This window comes from Pelophylax lessonae, assembly GCF_965119305.1.
Source record: "Pelophylax lessonae genome assembly, chromosome: 6".
In the NCBI taxonomy this organism is placed as follows: Eukaryota; Metazoa; Chordata; class Amphibia; order Anura; family Ranidae; genus Pelophylax; species Pelophylax lessonae.
The window spans coordinates 204,607,205-204,623,741 of NC_138773.1; the positions used below are offsets into that span (position 1 = coordinate 204,607,205).

General features: G+C 42.8%; 1 protein-coding gene across 4 annotated transcripts in view; it reads left to right on the forward strand.

Annotated features, from left to right (window-relative positions):
* Window positions 1-16,537, forward strand: part of PIKFYVE (phosphoinositide kinase, FYVE-type zinc finger containing) — a 583,956-nt gene that overhangs the window by 24,025 nt on the left and 543,394 nt on the right. For all 4 annotated transcript variants that reach the window (XR_014225388.1, XM_082260055.1, XM_082260056.1 and 1 more), the window contains exons 3-6: window positions 1,492-1,662; window positions 3,313-3,428; window positions 4,447-4,618; window positions 13,016-13,223. Coding sequence is in view for 3 of the 4 variants with exons in the window: in XM_082260055.1 (XP_082116181.1) it covers window positions 1,492-1,662; window positions 3,313-3,428; window positions 4,447-4,618; window positions 13,016-13,223 (667 nt within the window). In the remaining variant the exon portion in view is untranslated. The remainder of the gene's footprint in view (window positions 1-1,491; window positions 1,663-3,312; window positions 3,429-4,446; window positions 4,619-13,015; window positions 13,224-16,537) is intronic.

Genomic DNA, 16,537 nt, shown 5'->3' on the forward strand with positions numbered 1-16,537 from the left:
AAGTACCACTATACTTTGAGTTTGGCATTCTGTGGCACTGCTAAGTTTTGTATTTTACATACTGGCTGTGTATAGTTAGCTGATCAGCGGAGGTATGAGTGATGGGGATCCAACTTAACAGCAAGAGGAACGTGTACAGGGTTAGCGTGCGCTGAGAAAAAGAGGCTATAAACTGGCTGAGCAGCAAAATTACTTTTGATTGAAGTTGATGTGGGTAACTGTGCCGTGCATATTTCAGTGCTTTACTAAATAGGGGAATTTTTACAGTATGCTCTGGCATGGAGGGAACCTTATTGTAAACTGCTGCTGTATATGTATCTATGCAGCTAGAAATATATATTTATGTTTATTTCTTTGGTAATAAATATTCAGTACCTTAGACTGCTGAGCAAGTATGATCATGATCTCTTTTCGTGTGGAAATATTTTTTTGGTGTAGACTTGCCAACATTATTTTACAAAAGTGATTTTTCTTATTACACAGGATATAAACTAGTTGGAACAGCTGCAAATGTCAAACTATATATGTCCACCTATTAGCTGTTATTATGGAGGATCTAAGTTTTAAATCATGTTTTGGGCAAACATAAGTGATATGACTAAAATTGTTTTATTTCCTGCCTCCACACTAAAGGGATGTGGCTGTTGTAGCAGCAAGATTTTTTTATTTTTTGCAGATTTAGCCAAATGCATCAAGACACCTTAACAACAGTTTTAGAATTGCTGTTAGTAGGTGACCTTGAGGTGTGTGTGTGTGTGTGTGTGTGTGTGTGTGTGTGTGTGTGTGTGTGTTTTTTTTTATAATCTAAACCCGCTACTACGGTCTATATATCCCCCTCCCCCCCCCCCCCCCCAATCAATGTGCCATTTGCAAAACGGGAAGTAAGGGAATTCGCTTGTAGTCACCAGAGTCATTAGAACTAGTGTGTACCCAATGGAAGTTCTCTCTGTTCCTGTTCTGGTGACCATCCACCAGTTCTTTCACTTTCAGTTAACAGAACAAATAGGGAGCGTCTCCCTAACTGCTCACAGCTACCAATAATATGATGGATGTTTCAATCCTACACTGTATCCAAAACCAAGTAAACCTGTTGTTTTTTTTTAGTTGGGTTTTAATTTTTTTTGCCTAACATTACGTTATCTTGTATAGTAAATCCTACTTCCAACAGTTTACTTTGCTGTATGTTTGCTTTTATCTTTTTCATAATAGATGATTTAACCTAAGGCTTAACTCCAGCCAAACCTTCTTTTTTTTTTTTTTTTTTTTTTAATTTATTTTTAGATTCATTATTGAAATTTTCCATCCTGTAGACAAGTTGGGGAAGAGTGTACAGGACAGGAAAATACAGACAGCAATAAAAACTTTGTTAGAAATTCTAACCCTTTTACACTCACTAAATTTTTTTTTTTTTTTTTTGTCGGTGTCTTTTGGCAAGTCTAATAAGTGAAAAAGTGGAATCCTACAGTAATTCTATCATTGGAATTATTTCAGATGAGGTCAGGGTGGTCTCTTCTACGGAAAGGACGGAGTCTGGTCCTGGGGACCCAGCGATAAGAAACACATGGTCCAGTCCTCATCACTCACCAACATCACAGCCTGTTAAGTTTCCAGTGCAGTATAAGAAGCAGTTACTAGGAGAGAGAAGATCTTCAACAAGCTCAGGTTTGTAGACTTTCATAGTTTTATGGAAAAAAAAAAAAAAAAAAGTTTTTATATATATATATATAATATGTGTGTGTGTGTATATATATATATATATATATATATATATGTATGTATGTATGTATGTATGTATGTGTGTCACAAAAGTGAGTACACCTCACATTTTTGTAAATATTTTTTTATATCTTTTTAGACCCCGTTCACACTGGGGCGAGCCGACTTTGCCGGGCGACCTGTGAAGTCGCGGTGCGCAGCTCGCACCGCGACCTCGGAGCGGCCGGCACGGACTTCATATAATTGAAGACAATGCAGGTCGCTCCGGGTCGCCCCAAAGAAGCTCCGGACCCTTTTTCTAAGTCGGAGCGACTTGTGTCGCTCCTATTAGAAGGGGTCCACAGCTTCTCTATGGCAGGCGACCTACGGCGACCTGTCAGGCGACCAGGTCGCCTGACAGGTCGCCCCAGTGTGAACCGGCTCTTAATGTGAAAACACTGAAGAAATGGCACTTTGCTACAATGTAAAGTAGTGAGTGTACAGCTTGTATAACAGTGTAAATTTGCTGTCCCCTCAAAATAACTCAACACACAGCCATTAATGTCTAAACCGCTGGCAACAAAAGTGAGTACACCCTTAAGTGGAAAATGTCCAAATTGCGCCCAAAGTGTCAATATTTTGTGTGGCCACCATATTTTTCAGAACTGACTTAACCCTCTTGGGCATGGAGTTCACTAGAGCTTCACAAGTTGCCACTGGAGTCCTCTTCCACTCCTCCATGACGACATCACAGAGCTGATGGATGTTAGAGACCTTGCGCTCCTCCACCTTCCGTTTGAAGATGCCCCACAGGGTTTAGGTCTGGAGACATGTTGGCCAGTCCATCACCTTTACCCCCAGCTTCTTTAGCAAGACAGTGGTCGTCTTGGAGGTGTGTTTTGGGGTTATGTTGTAATACTGCCCTGCAGCCCAGTCTCCGAAAAGAAGGGATCATGATCTGCTTCAGTATGTCACAGTACATGTTGGTGTTCATGGTTCCCTCAATGAACTGTAGCTCCCCAGTGCCGGCAGCCCCAGACCATGACGCTCCCACCACCATGCTTGATTGTAGGCAAGACACGCTTGTCTTTGTACTCCTTGCCTGGTTGATGCCACACACGCTTGACGCCATCTGAACCAAATAAGTTTATCTTGGTCTCATCAGACCACAGGACATGTCTCCAGTAATCCATGTCCTTAGTCTGCTTGTCTTCAGCAAACTGTTTGCGAGCTTTCTTGTGCATCATCTTTAGAAGAGGCTTCCTTCTGGGCGATAGCCATGCAGACCATTTATTGGGAAATTTTAAGTGTAAAATTTCTTCAGGGGCACTAAAGAATTTCTTTGGATTCCTGTTGAATTCGTTTTCCTGGGCTTTTAAGACTAACACTGTCAGATTTTTGTTTACTGTTAATCAGGCCACTGCTGTAGGTATTTGCTAGTTGATTATTGAAGGCTAAGTTCACCTTTTTGTAAAAAAAAAAAAGTTTTACATGCACATGATTTTGCAGGAAAAAGATGCGATCAGTGGAGTGTGTGTGCAATGTCAGGCTCCTGCAAACACTACTTTTTTTTGTTTGGTTAAACCGTATATGAATTGTGGTCAACTTTATTTTCAGAGACCAGAAGAAAGGTAGAAACTCCCTCGGGTCACGATCCACGCACTGCTGTACAGCTCCGTAGTCTGAGCACTGTGCTCAAACGCTTAAAGGAGATTATGGAAGGAAAGAGCCAGGTAAAAAAACTATTTGAGATGGATTGGTGTCCTTTATGGTTGGGTAAAGTTAACCACTTTTTCTACTAGGACAGTTGTCCATAAGCAATGTTATAAAATCTTTACAGGTTTTCAGTTTAGTGCTAACCACGCATTATGGCGTTAATTGCTCTCACTCTGCTGTAATGTGGTGATACCTCACACGTGTGATGAAATATGCTTACATTCACATACATGGCCTATGCACATGTTTGCATTTGGACGGGGGTGATGGGGGTACTTTAACTTATGTTTAGACATTTTATGGGTCCCAGAAAGAGAGAGAGAACAACCGTGGGCGTTGGCTGTGAGTGTGTGTGTTATGTTCCAAGTATCATAAAAGTGAAAGTCTCCTGCTGAAAAAATCATAACCAAGCTGAAGGAGGCAGCAATCCTTAGTTGTTTTAACCCCTTAAAGTGGAATTAAACTCGCTGCATTACCTTTTTATATTTTATCTCCTGTTACACAAATTTTATTTTTACTTTTCAGTTTTTTTTTTTTGTGTGCTGTAAGGCAATACTTCTGGTGCAAAGGCTGAGATCCGCTGCCTCCTGGGATTGCTACGTCAAATCTATCTCAGGAGGCAGTGTTACTAAGCTGCAACTGTGTATAGCATATTTCTGCGCATGTGCACGAACGTCGCCGGGAGGTATAGTGGCAATTTACAGAAGTTGTCAAGGTTTGTGTGCATGTGCAGGAATCCACCAGGTGTGCACAGATGCATTACTGGTCTCTGCCAGGTCCTAGATACCTGGAAGCCAACGGCAGCACATATGCAAATGCACCAGAATTTTTAAAATTGCAGCGCAGAAGAAGGGTGAGGGGAGGCCACTCATTCAGAGGTTTAGTGCCGCTTTAAATACTTTTGGGTATTTATAAGCATACTTTGGTAGACCAGAAACCTTTCTGTTTGTGGTTTTAGGGTTAGGTCTTGAAGTAAATATAGCTCACATCAGTTTTGCTTTACACAGTTGTGTTTTGTGCTTTCATCTTTACCAGGACAGCGACTTAAAGCAGTACTGGATGCCCGATAACCAGTGTAAAGAGTGTTATGATTGCAGCGAGAAGTTTACCACTTTCCGTCGAAGGCATCACTGTCGACTGTGTGGTCAGATCTTCTGCAGCCGCTGCTGCAACCAGGAGATTCCTGGGAAATTCATGGGTTATACAGGTTGGTAAAGCATGATTTTGTTTAAGAGAATGTTTCTTATACTGGGTGGTGTATGAGATAATCTTGCCTCTGAGAAAAGCCTTGCCTGCCTTCCAGAAAAGATTAGGTTAGTTATGTGGCCACTGTTTAGAGAGTTCATATTTATTCCAAGCCAATCTTTACCGAAAATCGGTATTTACCAAATAAGATGGGAATTTCCAGTTTTACATCACCTTGTGACTGTGGGTTCCCAACTGTTAGGGAAACAGGGCTGTTGTCCGAAATAGCCAGTTGACGAATCCTGCCACCCCTGACCTGGGACACTAGGTAGGGAAAAAAGTAATCCTGTCTTGAGAACAAATCATGTGGACAAGAATAAAAAGTGAACTCTCTGCCAGTGGGATGGGCTAGCTGCCAAACGTCCATGAAATTGATGTGTGTGTCAGTGGTGCTGCTGAACTAGGAAAGTCCTAGGAAATACCTTGGTAGTAGAAGCTCGGGAGTTCAATTTATCCTCTACCAAATCCATTACTGAGTTCAAATCGCCCCCGATAACATGTAAGACTTCGGGAGCTTTCACTACCCAGGTGGAGACCTTGTGGAAAAAGGATTTAGAGAGTTTGGAGTTCTGCAGAGTTTATGGCATAAATATTTGTAACAAGGTCTTGAACTACAACTGCCATATGGGTAGTGATTTTATGCCCTGACTAATCTATGAATTTCAAACTATAAAATACATTCTTGTGGAAAAAGAGTGCCTACTCCTGATTTACGTCCACATTTCCTACCCAGAGTTTAGTGGCGTTGCAGGTCAATTAAAGACAGATGAGTCTCCTGTAGATGAGTCTCCTGTGACATCTCCTGTGTCCTTCACATGCCAAGATATCCCTTTTTTATATGCAAAAATGTGAGAAATAAAATTTTCATAGGCAGACTGTGGGAGAGGGGATTATAACTAATTCTTTGCTAGCAAAAAGACCAAAATGGAAGGATTTGCTTAAACTGTTAGAATCATCCCCCAAGTGCAGTAAATATTGGCATTGGTATATGCAAATCCCAGAGCAAAACAGTCAACGTCAAACAAGAAAACATGTAAACAGGAAAAAAACAACCAATTTACAGCAACCTGTAAGGACTACGCTTTTTTTCTTGCATAGTTTGGTCTTCCACCAAATACAGCATCGACTGACCTCTATATGTACCTAAGGGAGTAATCAAATTATGGGGCCCAAAAGACTATGTAGTACAGTGGCTGGGCAGAGATGATCTCAGCTCATCAATACGATTAGGGATGTTCTACAGCAGTAGAAATTTTTTTTATCGCCATTAGAATTATTTATGTAACCAATTAAGTGTAAAATTAGGGCAGGGAAAACCAGTCGCATTGTATACTTATCAAAGTGGCGTTTAGTTCACAAGGGTATAATGAATAGTGGTTAGCGTGGTTTAGAGTATCCTGCTTGAGATTAATTACTTTTTGGATGGCGTCTTTCGTGGACTGCATTGTGCCTTCAGTGAACTTGGGTCATTAATTGAGGTATTGGTCACCCAGCCAAACAGCATTAGGAAGGGTTTCCAAGAATTTTGGGTTCTATATCCCTCAGCTGCTGCGGGAGTGAATAAGAGAGGTCAAGGAATTGGGCTAATAAGCGATCCATGAAACACCTTGAGTGGGCTATTGACAGTCTGGGCTACCTGAGTGAATTTATTTGCTGTTCATGCCGGGGCTCAGTGAGGGCTAAAGTGAATTACCGATTTTTCCATGCGGTGCCAGAGCTATACTTTATATTCATGTAAAATACAACTTTATTAATTGCAATGCAAACGTGTTACGGTACCTTCTAGCGTATCAGTATCTAAGCAGTTCTGACAGCCTCAGCCGGCAGGGTTTAAAGAACCTCAAGGTCAAGGTCGGAAAAAACCCTGGGTCCAAAGGCCTGTTAAACCAGTTTCCAAATCTGTCTTATGAAGGGGCGCCCCCACTCGTTCGGGTGTGAGGAAGGCTTCCATAGTTCTCAGAAACTTGGGGAGGAGTGGTGCAGGACAGGTGGGTCTTGTCCACAGTGGCACGGGGCTGCATGATGGTTCCGAGAGTTTCCTCCTCCTCGGTTTCTGGGTTCAAATGTCCCTGTTTGCCTAGTAAAAAAAGTCCTTGTTCCAGGCCCTGAAACATTTGTGGGTACAGAGCATGATTGTGGAGGTCCCAACCAGTGAAAGGTTCACAGGTTTTTACTCGAATCTCTTTACAGTGCCAAAACCAAATGGTGAGGTAAGACCCATTCTGGATCTCAAAGCTCTGAACCAGTATCTGACCATTCAGTCTTTTCACATGGAATCAATCCGCTCTGTAGTAGCATCTCTGGGAAGGGGAGATTTTCTGGCCTCCATAGATATCAAGGATGCATACCTCCCATGTACCAATTTTCAGGCTCCATCACAGGTTTCTGCGTTTTGCAGTAGGGCAGTCCCATTTTCAGTTAGTGGCTCTGCCGTTTGGTCTGGCCACAGCTCCCTTGAGTGTTTACAAAAATCTTGTCCCTGGTGTTGGCTCTTCTAAGGTCTCGGGTGTCTCAGTAATGGGTTGCCTAGATGACCTGCTTATCAAGAATCGGTCGGGACCAGGTCTAAAATGGAATGTTTCCTAGACGTCCAGTTCTTAGAAAATCTGGGTTGGATTATAAACTTGGAAAATTCAGCCTTGAGGCCTGTTCAGATTCTGGAATATTCAGGTCTGATTTTTGATACTGCTCAGGCAAAGCTTTTTCTGCCATCAAGAAAGGTTCTGGTGTGGTTGGTAAAGAGAAAACGTTTTCCTCTATACGGCTGTGCATGAGACTGCTGGACAAGATGGTGTCCTCATTCGAGCAGTCCCTTATGTGCAATTCCACTCCAGACTGTTCCAGAACAGTATTTTGATCTGCTTGGAACAAAACTCCGAGCTCCTGGATTCCCCAATGTTTCTTTCCCGAAGGGTAAGACAGGATCTGTCCTGGTGGCTGGTACTATGCAACCTAAGCAAGGGGAAATCTTCTGCCTATGACCTTAAAGGTTGTAACCACAGATGCCAGCCTTGTGGGCTGGGGAGCGGTCCTGGAGGGAATCTCTATCTAGGGAACGTGGTCTCTGGTAGAAAAGGTTTTACCCATCAACATCTTGGAGGTCCGTGCAGCCTATTTGGCGCTGGTTTCTTGGATGACCAGACTGGGGGGGGGTGTCCTGTCAGGATTCAGTCAGACAATGCGACTCTGGTGGCTTATATCAACCATCAGGGGGAGACCATAAGCCAATCGGTGCAGAAGGAGGTGAACCACATCCTGTCTTCGGCAGAGAGACATGTTCCATGTCTGTCAGCGTTTTTTATCCTGGGGGTGGACAAATGGCAGGCAGACTTAAGTCACCAGTAGTTGTTTCCAGGGGAGAGGTCATTGCACCCCAAAGTCTTTCAGCTTATCTTCCAGCATTTGGGTACTCCTGATGTAGATCTATTGGCGTCCAGGTTCAACAGCAAGCTCGACAGGTTTGTTTCCAGAACCAGGGATCCAATCGCGATCGGAACAGAAGCCTTAGTGTTTCTTTGGTTTCAGTTCAACCTGATCTATGCGTTTCCTCCGGTCCAGCTTTTGCCACATCTGTTGAGCAGGATTCAGGTGGAGGGTAAGCTGCTAATCCTAGTAGCTCCGGCTTGGCCCAGGAGGCCTTGGTACACAGAAATTGTGAAATTGGCGGTAGAGGAGCCATGGTTTCTTCCATGTAGTCCAGACCAGAATCTTAAAAGATCATGGAGTTTCTGGTCCAGCTCTGGCTACCTTGATAAATACCAGAAAACCTGTCTCTACGAGAATCTATTATAGAGTCTGGAGATCCTACATTTCTTGCTGTGAGTCCAAGAGATGGCATCCTCGTAAGTATGTCATTGGAAGAATTCTTTCCTTTCTTCAAATGGGAGTGGATTGAAACTGGCATTGGGAATCAGATCTCTGCCTTGTCTATTTTCTTTCAGAAACCATTAGCAACACACTCCTTGGTGCAGGCTTTTTTGCAAGGTGTGATTCGCACGGTTCCGCCAGTCAAGCCACCCCTATGTCCTTGGGACTTAAAGTGTAACTCCACTTTTGTTGAAAAAAAAACACCCCCCCCCTCCTTGGTGATTTATGTACGCTACAAGGATTGTAACAAACTTTGTGCAGATTCCTACCTTTTGTTATTCTGAAGAAATCATTGTTCCTCTTTTATTGAGTGGGTCTAATGGGAGTGTTTTTCATAATTATCTGTCAGCTGTGGAAGCTGCAGAGCACTAATGAGTAAAACGGATGTTTTCTATTGGGAGTATCTTGCCAGAAATGACATTTTTGTTGCAGGCGATGGCTGAAATCTGACTTGTATCTTAAGCAGACTTCTGGGAAAATTGGTGAGCCAATCACACAAGCAGGAACAGTTTCTGGGGTGTGGTCAGTACTCATTTTGTGTACAGAACAGCTCCAGGTAGCCATATTGCATCGCTTTGTCAGAAAATTACAACAGCTGCAGATTGAAAAGGTAATTTTTAACAACATTCAATTACAATATGATTTGTGTCGCAAGTGTATACACTATTTTTTTTTTTCTTTGCTAATTTATTCCCCACGAAAGTGGAGTTGCCTATTAAATCTTGTGCTCTGTGTTAGAGGCAACCCTTTGATCCTATCGGGCATATTCCCTTGGTTCTCTTGATAAGGAAATTGGTCTTTTTGGTTGCCATAACCTCGGCCAGAAGGGTGTTTGGAATTGGTGGCTTTCCTGCAAAGAGCCATTTTTGATCCTTCATCAGGACAGAGTAGTCTTATGCCCTTATCCGGCCTTTTTGCCTTAGGTAGTTTACAGTTTTCATCTAAACCAAAGATATTGTTCTGCCTTCCTTTTTTTTTTCCAAGTCATCAGACTTTGGAAGAGAAATTGTTGCATTCTCTTGATGTAGTATGAGCAATTAGTCTATTTAAAACTGTCAGCACTAATTCGTAGTACTGATGCTTTCTTTATCCTGCCAGAAGGGCTCAAGAAAGACCAAGCAGCAACTAGTTCCACTATTTCCACGTGAATTCGTCAAGTCATTGTTCAGGCATATGGCTTAAAGGGTAAAGCTTCACCCTTTAGGTTAAAAGCTTCACCCTTTAGGTTAAAAGCTCACTCTACCAGGAAGGTAAGTGCTTCATTGGCAGTTCATCATCAGGTGTCTATGGCTCAGATTTTCAAAGCTGCTACCTGGTCTTCAGTTCATACATTCACACAAAATTTTAACAAGTGTATGTAAGAGCCCGAGAATGGGCTCAATTTGGAAGTAGCGTGTTTCAGGGGCAATTTTGGGGTTCCGTGTCCCCTCCCCTCAAGGGCATTGCTTTAGAACAGTGGTTCTCCACTCAAGTCCTCAGGACCCACTAACAGGCCAGATTTTAGAGCGGAGTACCTCTCAAAAGTGCAACTTCCGCTTTAAGTGGTCCTGACCCCCTGACATGCCACATTTGGCATGTCTTTTTTTTTTGGGGGGGGGGGGTGGGGTAGTGGGTACCTAGATTTGACAGGTACCTGCTCCCACTTCCGCTCGGGCTGCCTAGGCGGCTCGGGTGGAAGTTCTCCTCTGCCCCTCCCGCCCTGCCATCTTCTGGGACACGTCAGAGGTCCCTGAAGATTGCCTGTGCATTCAGCACGCACAGCACGACTCGCGCATGAGTACTATCAAGAGTCAGGTGTCGGCCTTAGTGGTCTTATTTCAATGGCCCTTGGCCACATGCTCCCTGGTGCATACTTTTCTTCAGGGAGTTAGGCAGTTGATGCCAGTGTGGTCTCTGTTGCCTTGGGAACTCGATTTGGCGCTTAGTCCTCCAGAAGCCTCTTATTGAGAATCTTTGGGCGATTCCCCTGCTTACGCTGTCCCAGAAGGTGGCTTTCACCTCTGCGTGCAGGGTGTCGGAATTGGCGGCGTTATCCTATCCAACTTGGTGGTTCACAGTGATTTAGGTGGTTCTTTGCTCCGGTCTGTCATTCCTTCCTCAGGTTATCTCTGATTTTCATTTGCATGGCAACTTTGTGTTGCCTTCCCTGTGTCCCAGGCCAACACATCCAAAGGAAATTGCTTTGCATGCCTTGGATGTGGACCGGGCAATTAGGGTGTACTTGGCAGCTACGGAGTTTTTTTAGGAAGTCAGACTCGTTATTTGTGCTTACGGATGGGCCTCAGGCAGGGTTGTCCGTTTCCTCTGCGACCAGTTCCAGATGAATCATACAGACGGTAGTTTGGGGTTATTCCATCCAGGGTCAGGTTCCTCCTTTCCCTGTCAAGGCACATTCTACTCAGGCGCTCAGTGCCTCATGGGCTTTCCATCATCAGGCGTCAGTAATGCAGGTTTGCAAGGCGGCCTCCTGGTCGTCGGTGCTCACTTTCACAAAGTTCCATAAAGTTGGAATCTGCGGATGCTCCCTTAGGCCCCAAGGTTTTTTGCAGGCTGCAGTTTAGAGGATCTTTGAGGGTGTATTGTGGTGGTGGTGTTTTTCGCTGGGAATTTCTTTTTCGCTGTTCCCACCCTTCATGTTTAACACTGCTTTGGGACGTTCCAATGGTTAAGAAGATCAGGAGTTGTCTGTCAATGAGCGAAAGAGAAAATGTAGGCTTTTTGACTTAACGTAAAATGAATTTCTCTGATGTTCATTGATGGGCACAGCACCCGCCCCTCTGTAGAGTTGTTGTAATGCTTCTGACACTGCTTATAACAAAACAGAGTACTTATAGCAGAGAGTGGGAGTATACCCCCTGGGACTGCCCAAAGGTGAAGCCAGACTTTTTTTTTCGGCCTAGTGTCCTACTTCTGTAGGGGGCAGTATAACCCAACGTCAACGAACATTATGGTAAATCAAAAATCCTATTTTTCTCAGCATCCTATACTAGGGGGTGCTACATTTACTTTTGATTCTGATAAGAAATGCATATAAACTTGCGTCAGTAAGATGAGAGCAGATTCCTGAACAGGAAATTGCATTGGGAACACTTCCAACTTTCAGTTTAGCTGCCTGACTCTCAAATATTTCAGTGGTTACAGGATGAATGGCTAAGGCTGGGTTCACACATGTGCAGTGCGAATTGACTCTCCGTTTCACAGCTAATTGCCAAAATAGTTGTTTAGCATTTCAGGTCAGTTTGTGATCAGGTCAGGATTGCATCAGTATCCGGTCAGGATTTTATCCTGTTCACAACGGAGTGACGTGTGACTCGGAAGCATTCTGATAGAAGTCAATGGGCCTGAATTGGCACCTGAGCCTGACCGTACTGTTCAGAAAACTGACCAGACTTTTTTTTTTTTTCAATTAACACTGACTCCGCACTCCAGCTGCCCTGGGCATATGTGAACTGGCACAATCAAAAGCAATGTCCTTTCACCTGTCTTGCGAATTGGATACAGAACCAAGCCTAAGTGTAAGAAGAATGTAGGTTTGCAAGTTTTGTGTGTATGTGTGTGTGTTTTTTTTTTTTTTTATCTCCGAGTAATATGCTATTGCATGGTTTATGCCTTGTAAGTTCTCAATGAACTACGAGGGTGCTTGATGAGAACCCTTGTAGTTCATTGACACTTCCTTGAGCTTTCTAATAAAGCCTGTGCAGAGGTTCGGGCAAGAAAACTAGAGTGTGTCTGCAAGAGCCTGTCACTGCGCCTGCCATCATTGATTGCAGGTGGAATGCTTTGCAGGCTCCTGAGGGGAAAAATCTTAAATGCACAATTTTTTTTTTTTTTCTGCAAAGATATGTGAATTTATTTCTAGGTGAATTTAGCCTTTATTTCTAAGGAAAGCCATTTTCTTCCTGATCAACTATAGGTACTATACTATAGATATATGGGGTCTTCAGCATGCTTGGTTATGGTTCCATAGCCGTTTCTGTTTAGTGGAAATGGCGAGCGACTATTACAGTTCACTTGCCAAAATCTTTTTTTTGAGTGCGAAGTGGGAAAGTTTGTACCTAGAACATGAATATTCTTAGAAACTGCACTCTGTGTGCCAAAGACATGCAATCCTCAAAGAAACTTGGTGTCTGTGCAGATTCCTTGAAAAAACAATGAGCCGTTTTACAGGTGTAGGTTTGAGGATTTTTGGAAACCTTGTGTACACAATGACACTGTTGCAGTGGTAATAGGGAAGTGAAGTTATAATTATTTTTCAGATGTAGAAATGGATGGATTAATTCACAGGGGTTTTAATAAACTTCTTTACATAATGAGCCTGTATGTTTAGGAGCCATATCAGCTGTTTTTTTTTTTTTCTTTCTGCCTGTGTTGGTTGCATATTTCCCTTTGCATCCTGTCTGGCACAGCGTTAACCAGGACAGGAGGGGAAAATCTTAACTTTTAGTTACAGTAATGTGAATAATGGTGTATTTTTTTGCAATGTGTCCTGAAGGTGATCTTCGGGCTTGTACCTACTGTTGCAAGATTGCCATAAACTATGCACACTCCACGGACAGCCATGTCATCGGAGAAGACCTGAATGCATTGTCGGATTCCTCCTGTTCTGTTTCTGTATTGGATCCTGGAGAACCTCGCACACCAGTGGGAGGAAGAAAGTCCAGTCGCAATATTTTTTTAGAGGAAGATCTTGCATGGCAAAGGTAAATTGCTATATTTTTATTTTTTTCTTTCCAACAGTTTTCAGTGTATGTTCACCCCAAATAATGAACTGGGTTTTTTAACCTTTTGGTCTGCTACTCGTGGTAACATAGATTGCTTCAGCGTTTATTTGCGTATGGAATATTTTCCCAGAATGCATAAGAATTGGGGACATTTTCCATAGTGTACAGCCATTCATCTATATGGGTAGCTCTACACATCGCCTGCGCCTGCTCAGACATGGAAACGCGTCATATAATTTACACTTTTGGAGCTAATAAATGTTTGGGTGCATGAGACCTAATTCAATAACACAGCCTCTCTGGAAATGTCTCAGTGCCTCCATTGCGGATTCAGCAGCATATTGTACCTGGGAAGGTCACACTTTCTATTCCTAGTTTATAGGCATGCCCCTGAAGATATCACTCCCACTAATCCTAGACTCAGCTGAGTCTGTGCAGATACCACTGCTCATCTTCAGTCTCCGACTAAGGACCTCGGTTTCTATGTATTCCTGTACCCCCATCCCTGGCTCATCAGCAGATTTTACCTCCTACCATCCCCAACGTAAGTGGTTTTGCAAACACCACAGCCATTTCATCAAGATTTCTTTGAAAATGTTCTTGTAATTGTGTACACTCATAATATGAGCACACAGATGAACATCATGTAAAAAGGATATTTTGTGTACATAGTAATTGGTCTGTGGAGTAATATGACCCTATGGCTCGGTTCACACTACGGCAATCCGACTTAGGGGGCGACCTGTGAAGTCGCGTGCACCGCGACTTCGGCACGACTTGGACAGACTTCATAAAAATGAATGTCTATGCAAGTCGCTCTAGGTCGCCCCCGAAGTAGTACAGGACCCTTTTTCTAAGTCTGAGCGATTTGTGTCGCTCCTATTAGAACCGCTCCTTTAGCAGTCAATGGACCGCGACGGTGCATGACTTGTCAGGCTGACCAAGTCGCCTGACAAGTCGTGCTAGTGTGAATGGACACTTAAAGCGGAGTTCCACCCAAAAGTGGAACTTCCGCTTTAGGGAGTCCTGACCCCCCGACATGCCACATTTGGCATGTCATTTTTTGGGGGGGGAGCGGGTACCTAGTTTTGACAGGTACCCGCTCCCACTTCCGCTCGGAGCACCGCGGCACCCTGAGCGGAAGTTCTCCTCTCCCCCTCCCTCCCTGCAATCTTCTGGGACACGTCAGAGGTCCCAGAAGATTGCCGGCCAATCACGGCGCGCAGCGCGACTCGCGCATGCGCAGTGGGTACCCGGCTGTGAAGCCGCAAACTGTAACAGCCGGGTGCCCACAGCAGTGATGCCGAGGGAGAGGATCGAGGCTTCCGGCGGCCGCATCACTGGACCGTTGGACAGGTGAGTAAATGGATGGAACTCCGCTTTAAGCTACAGACAGCTGTTGTATACAATGCAGTAGATATGTAAAGCATTATATGAGAAAATCATGGTGAAGGCACATACAATCTATGTGCAGTCAGCAGCACACTACCTGTTTTCACTACTTGCACATGCACTCATGTCCATCCAAGTTCCTTACTAAATGAGAAGCGGGCCAGGGAAGGAAGTACTGTATTTATTTATTTATTTATTTATTTATTTATTTATTTATTTATTTTATTTATTTATTTATTTGTAGTTTCTTGATGGTCTCGACTTGAATTCTGACATACTATCGCACTGACCAATCCAAGCACCTCAGCAATCACCAATATTACTTAGAATGGAGGGCTAGTGGGTAAAGAAGCTCTAAAGGCAAACTTTGTGCAATATGCTGTATACTTGTAGATCATATTATTTCTGATCTATGTCAGTTAGGGGTCTCATCTGGCAGCCGCAATGTCGCAGTACTGATTAAAATTGCGGATCGCCACCATTACTAATTAAAAAAATAAAAAAAAGTCCATAAATCCCAAAGTTTGCAAACGCTTTAATTTTGCGCAAACAAATTAATATATGCTTTTTGGGATTTTTTTTACCGAAAATATGTAGCAGAATACAAATTGGACTAAACTGATAAAAAAAAAAAATAGATTTTTTATTTATTGGGAATGTTTTATAGCAAAAAGTAAAAAAAAGTTTTTTTGAAAAAAAAAAAAAAAATTGTCCGCTCTTTTTTTCTTTGTAGCGCAAAATCTATAAATCTATAAACTGCAGAGTTGATCAAACCACCAAGAGAGCTCTATTTGTGGGGAAAAAGGACATCCAATTGTATTTTGGTACAGCGGCCCCCTGACCGCGTAATTGTCAGTTAAAGCAATGCAGTCAAAGCAAATCGCAAAAAATGGCCTGGTCATTAAGGGGGTAAAACCTTCCGGAGCTGAAGTGGGATACAGAATGGTCAAGTTGGGGGTAACCAAATAACACCTCTAAAGTTTTGGTCCACGCAAACAGAATCAAATCTTAGTGATGCCTAGTGATGGTCGAGGACATTTTTAGGTTTCTTTCTAGGAATACCCTGAAGAGGAGGTTTAACTGTCTTGTCTTTTGCGAGCCACTGGCCTTCAGGAATTGCCCAGACCCTGTTATGAGGGAGGGTCATTGGGATATCGATTTTTTTTTTTTTTTTTTTTTTTTTCCCCTCAAAACCCTGTTACTACTAGCTTTGTATAGTGGTATTAGTATACATGTTCCTTAACCACTTCAGCTCCGGAAGGTTTTACCCCCTTAATGCCCAGGCAATTTTTTGCGATTTGGCACTGCGTTACTTTGTGCAATGCTGTACCCAAACATAATTGATGTCCTTTTTTTTCCCCACAAATAGAGCTTTCTTTTGGTGGTATGATGAAGTATAGCCACAAATGTAGGGGCTAGCTATAGCGCTTGCTATGGGTAGGAGACTAAAAAGGTGCTTGTCCAATGCAGATATTGCATTAAAAGTTGGGTAAAATTTATAGAAAATAGGCTTTGAATATTATACTACAGGTGGTCTCATGAAGTGCTAATAGTGCATAAAAAAAAAAATCATATGAGATGGGTGTAACAATAGCTTTAGATGTGGTGCAAATAAATAGCAAAAAGTACCTCTAAATATGGTGTGTTGTACTTAAAATACTAAATAAACGTAAAGGTCCTAAAATAAATAGAACTAAACTAAATATATCATTAGAATTCATATATAGACAATATAAATCAAAAGCAACGAAAAACAGACAACATTCATAAGTGCAATTCTTGCTGTGATAAATTGTTCAATCAGTGTTTCAAAAAAGAAGTTCATAGAGATCCTCATGTAAAACAGTTCATGGGTGACTTGTGGTGCAATTATGCAGATTTCCTTAGGTGAAAAATTAAAG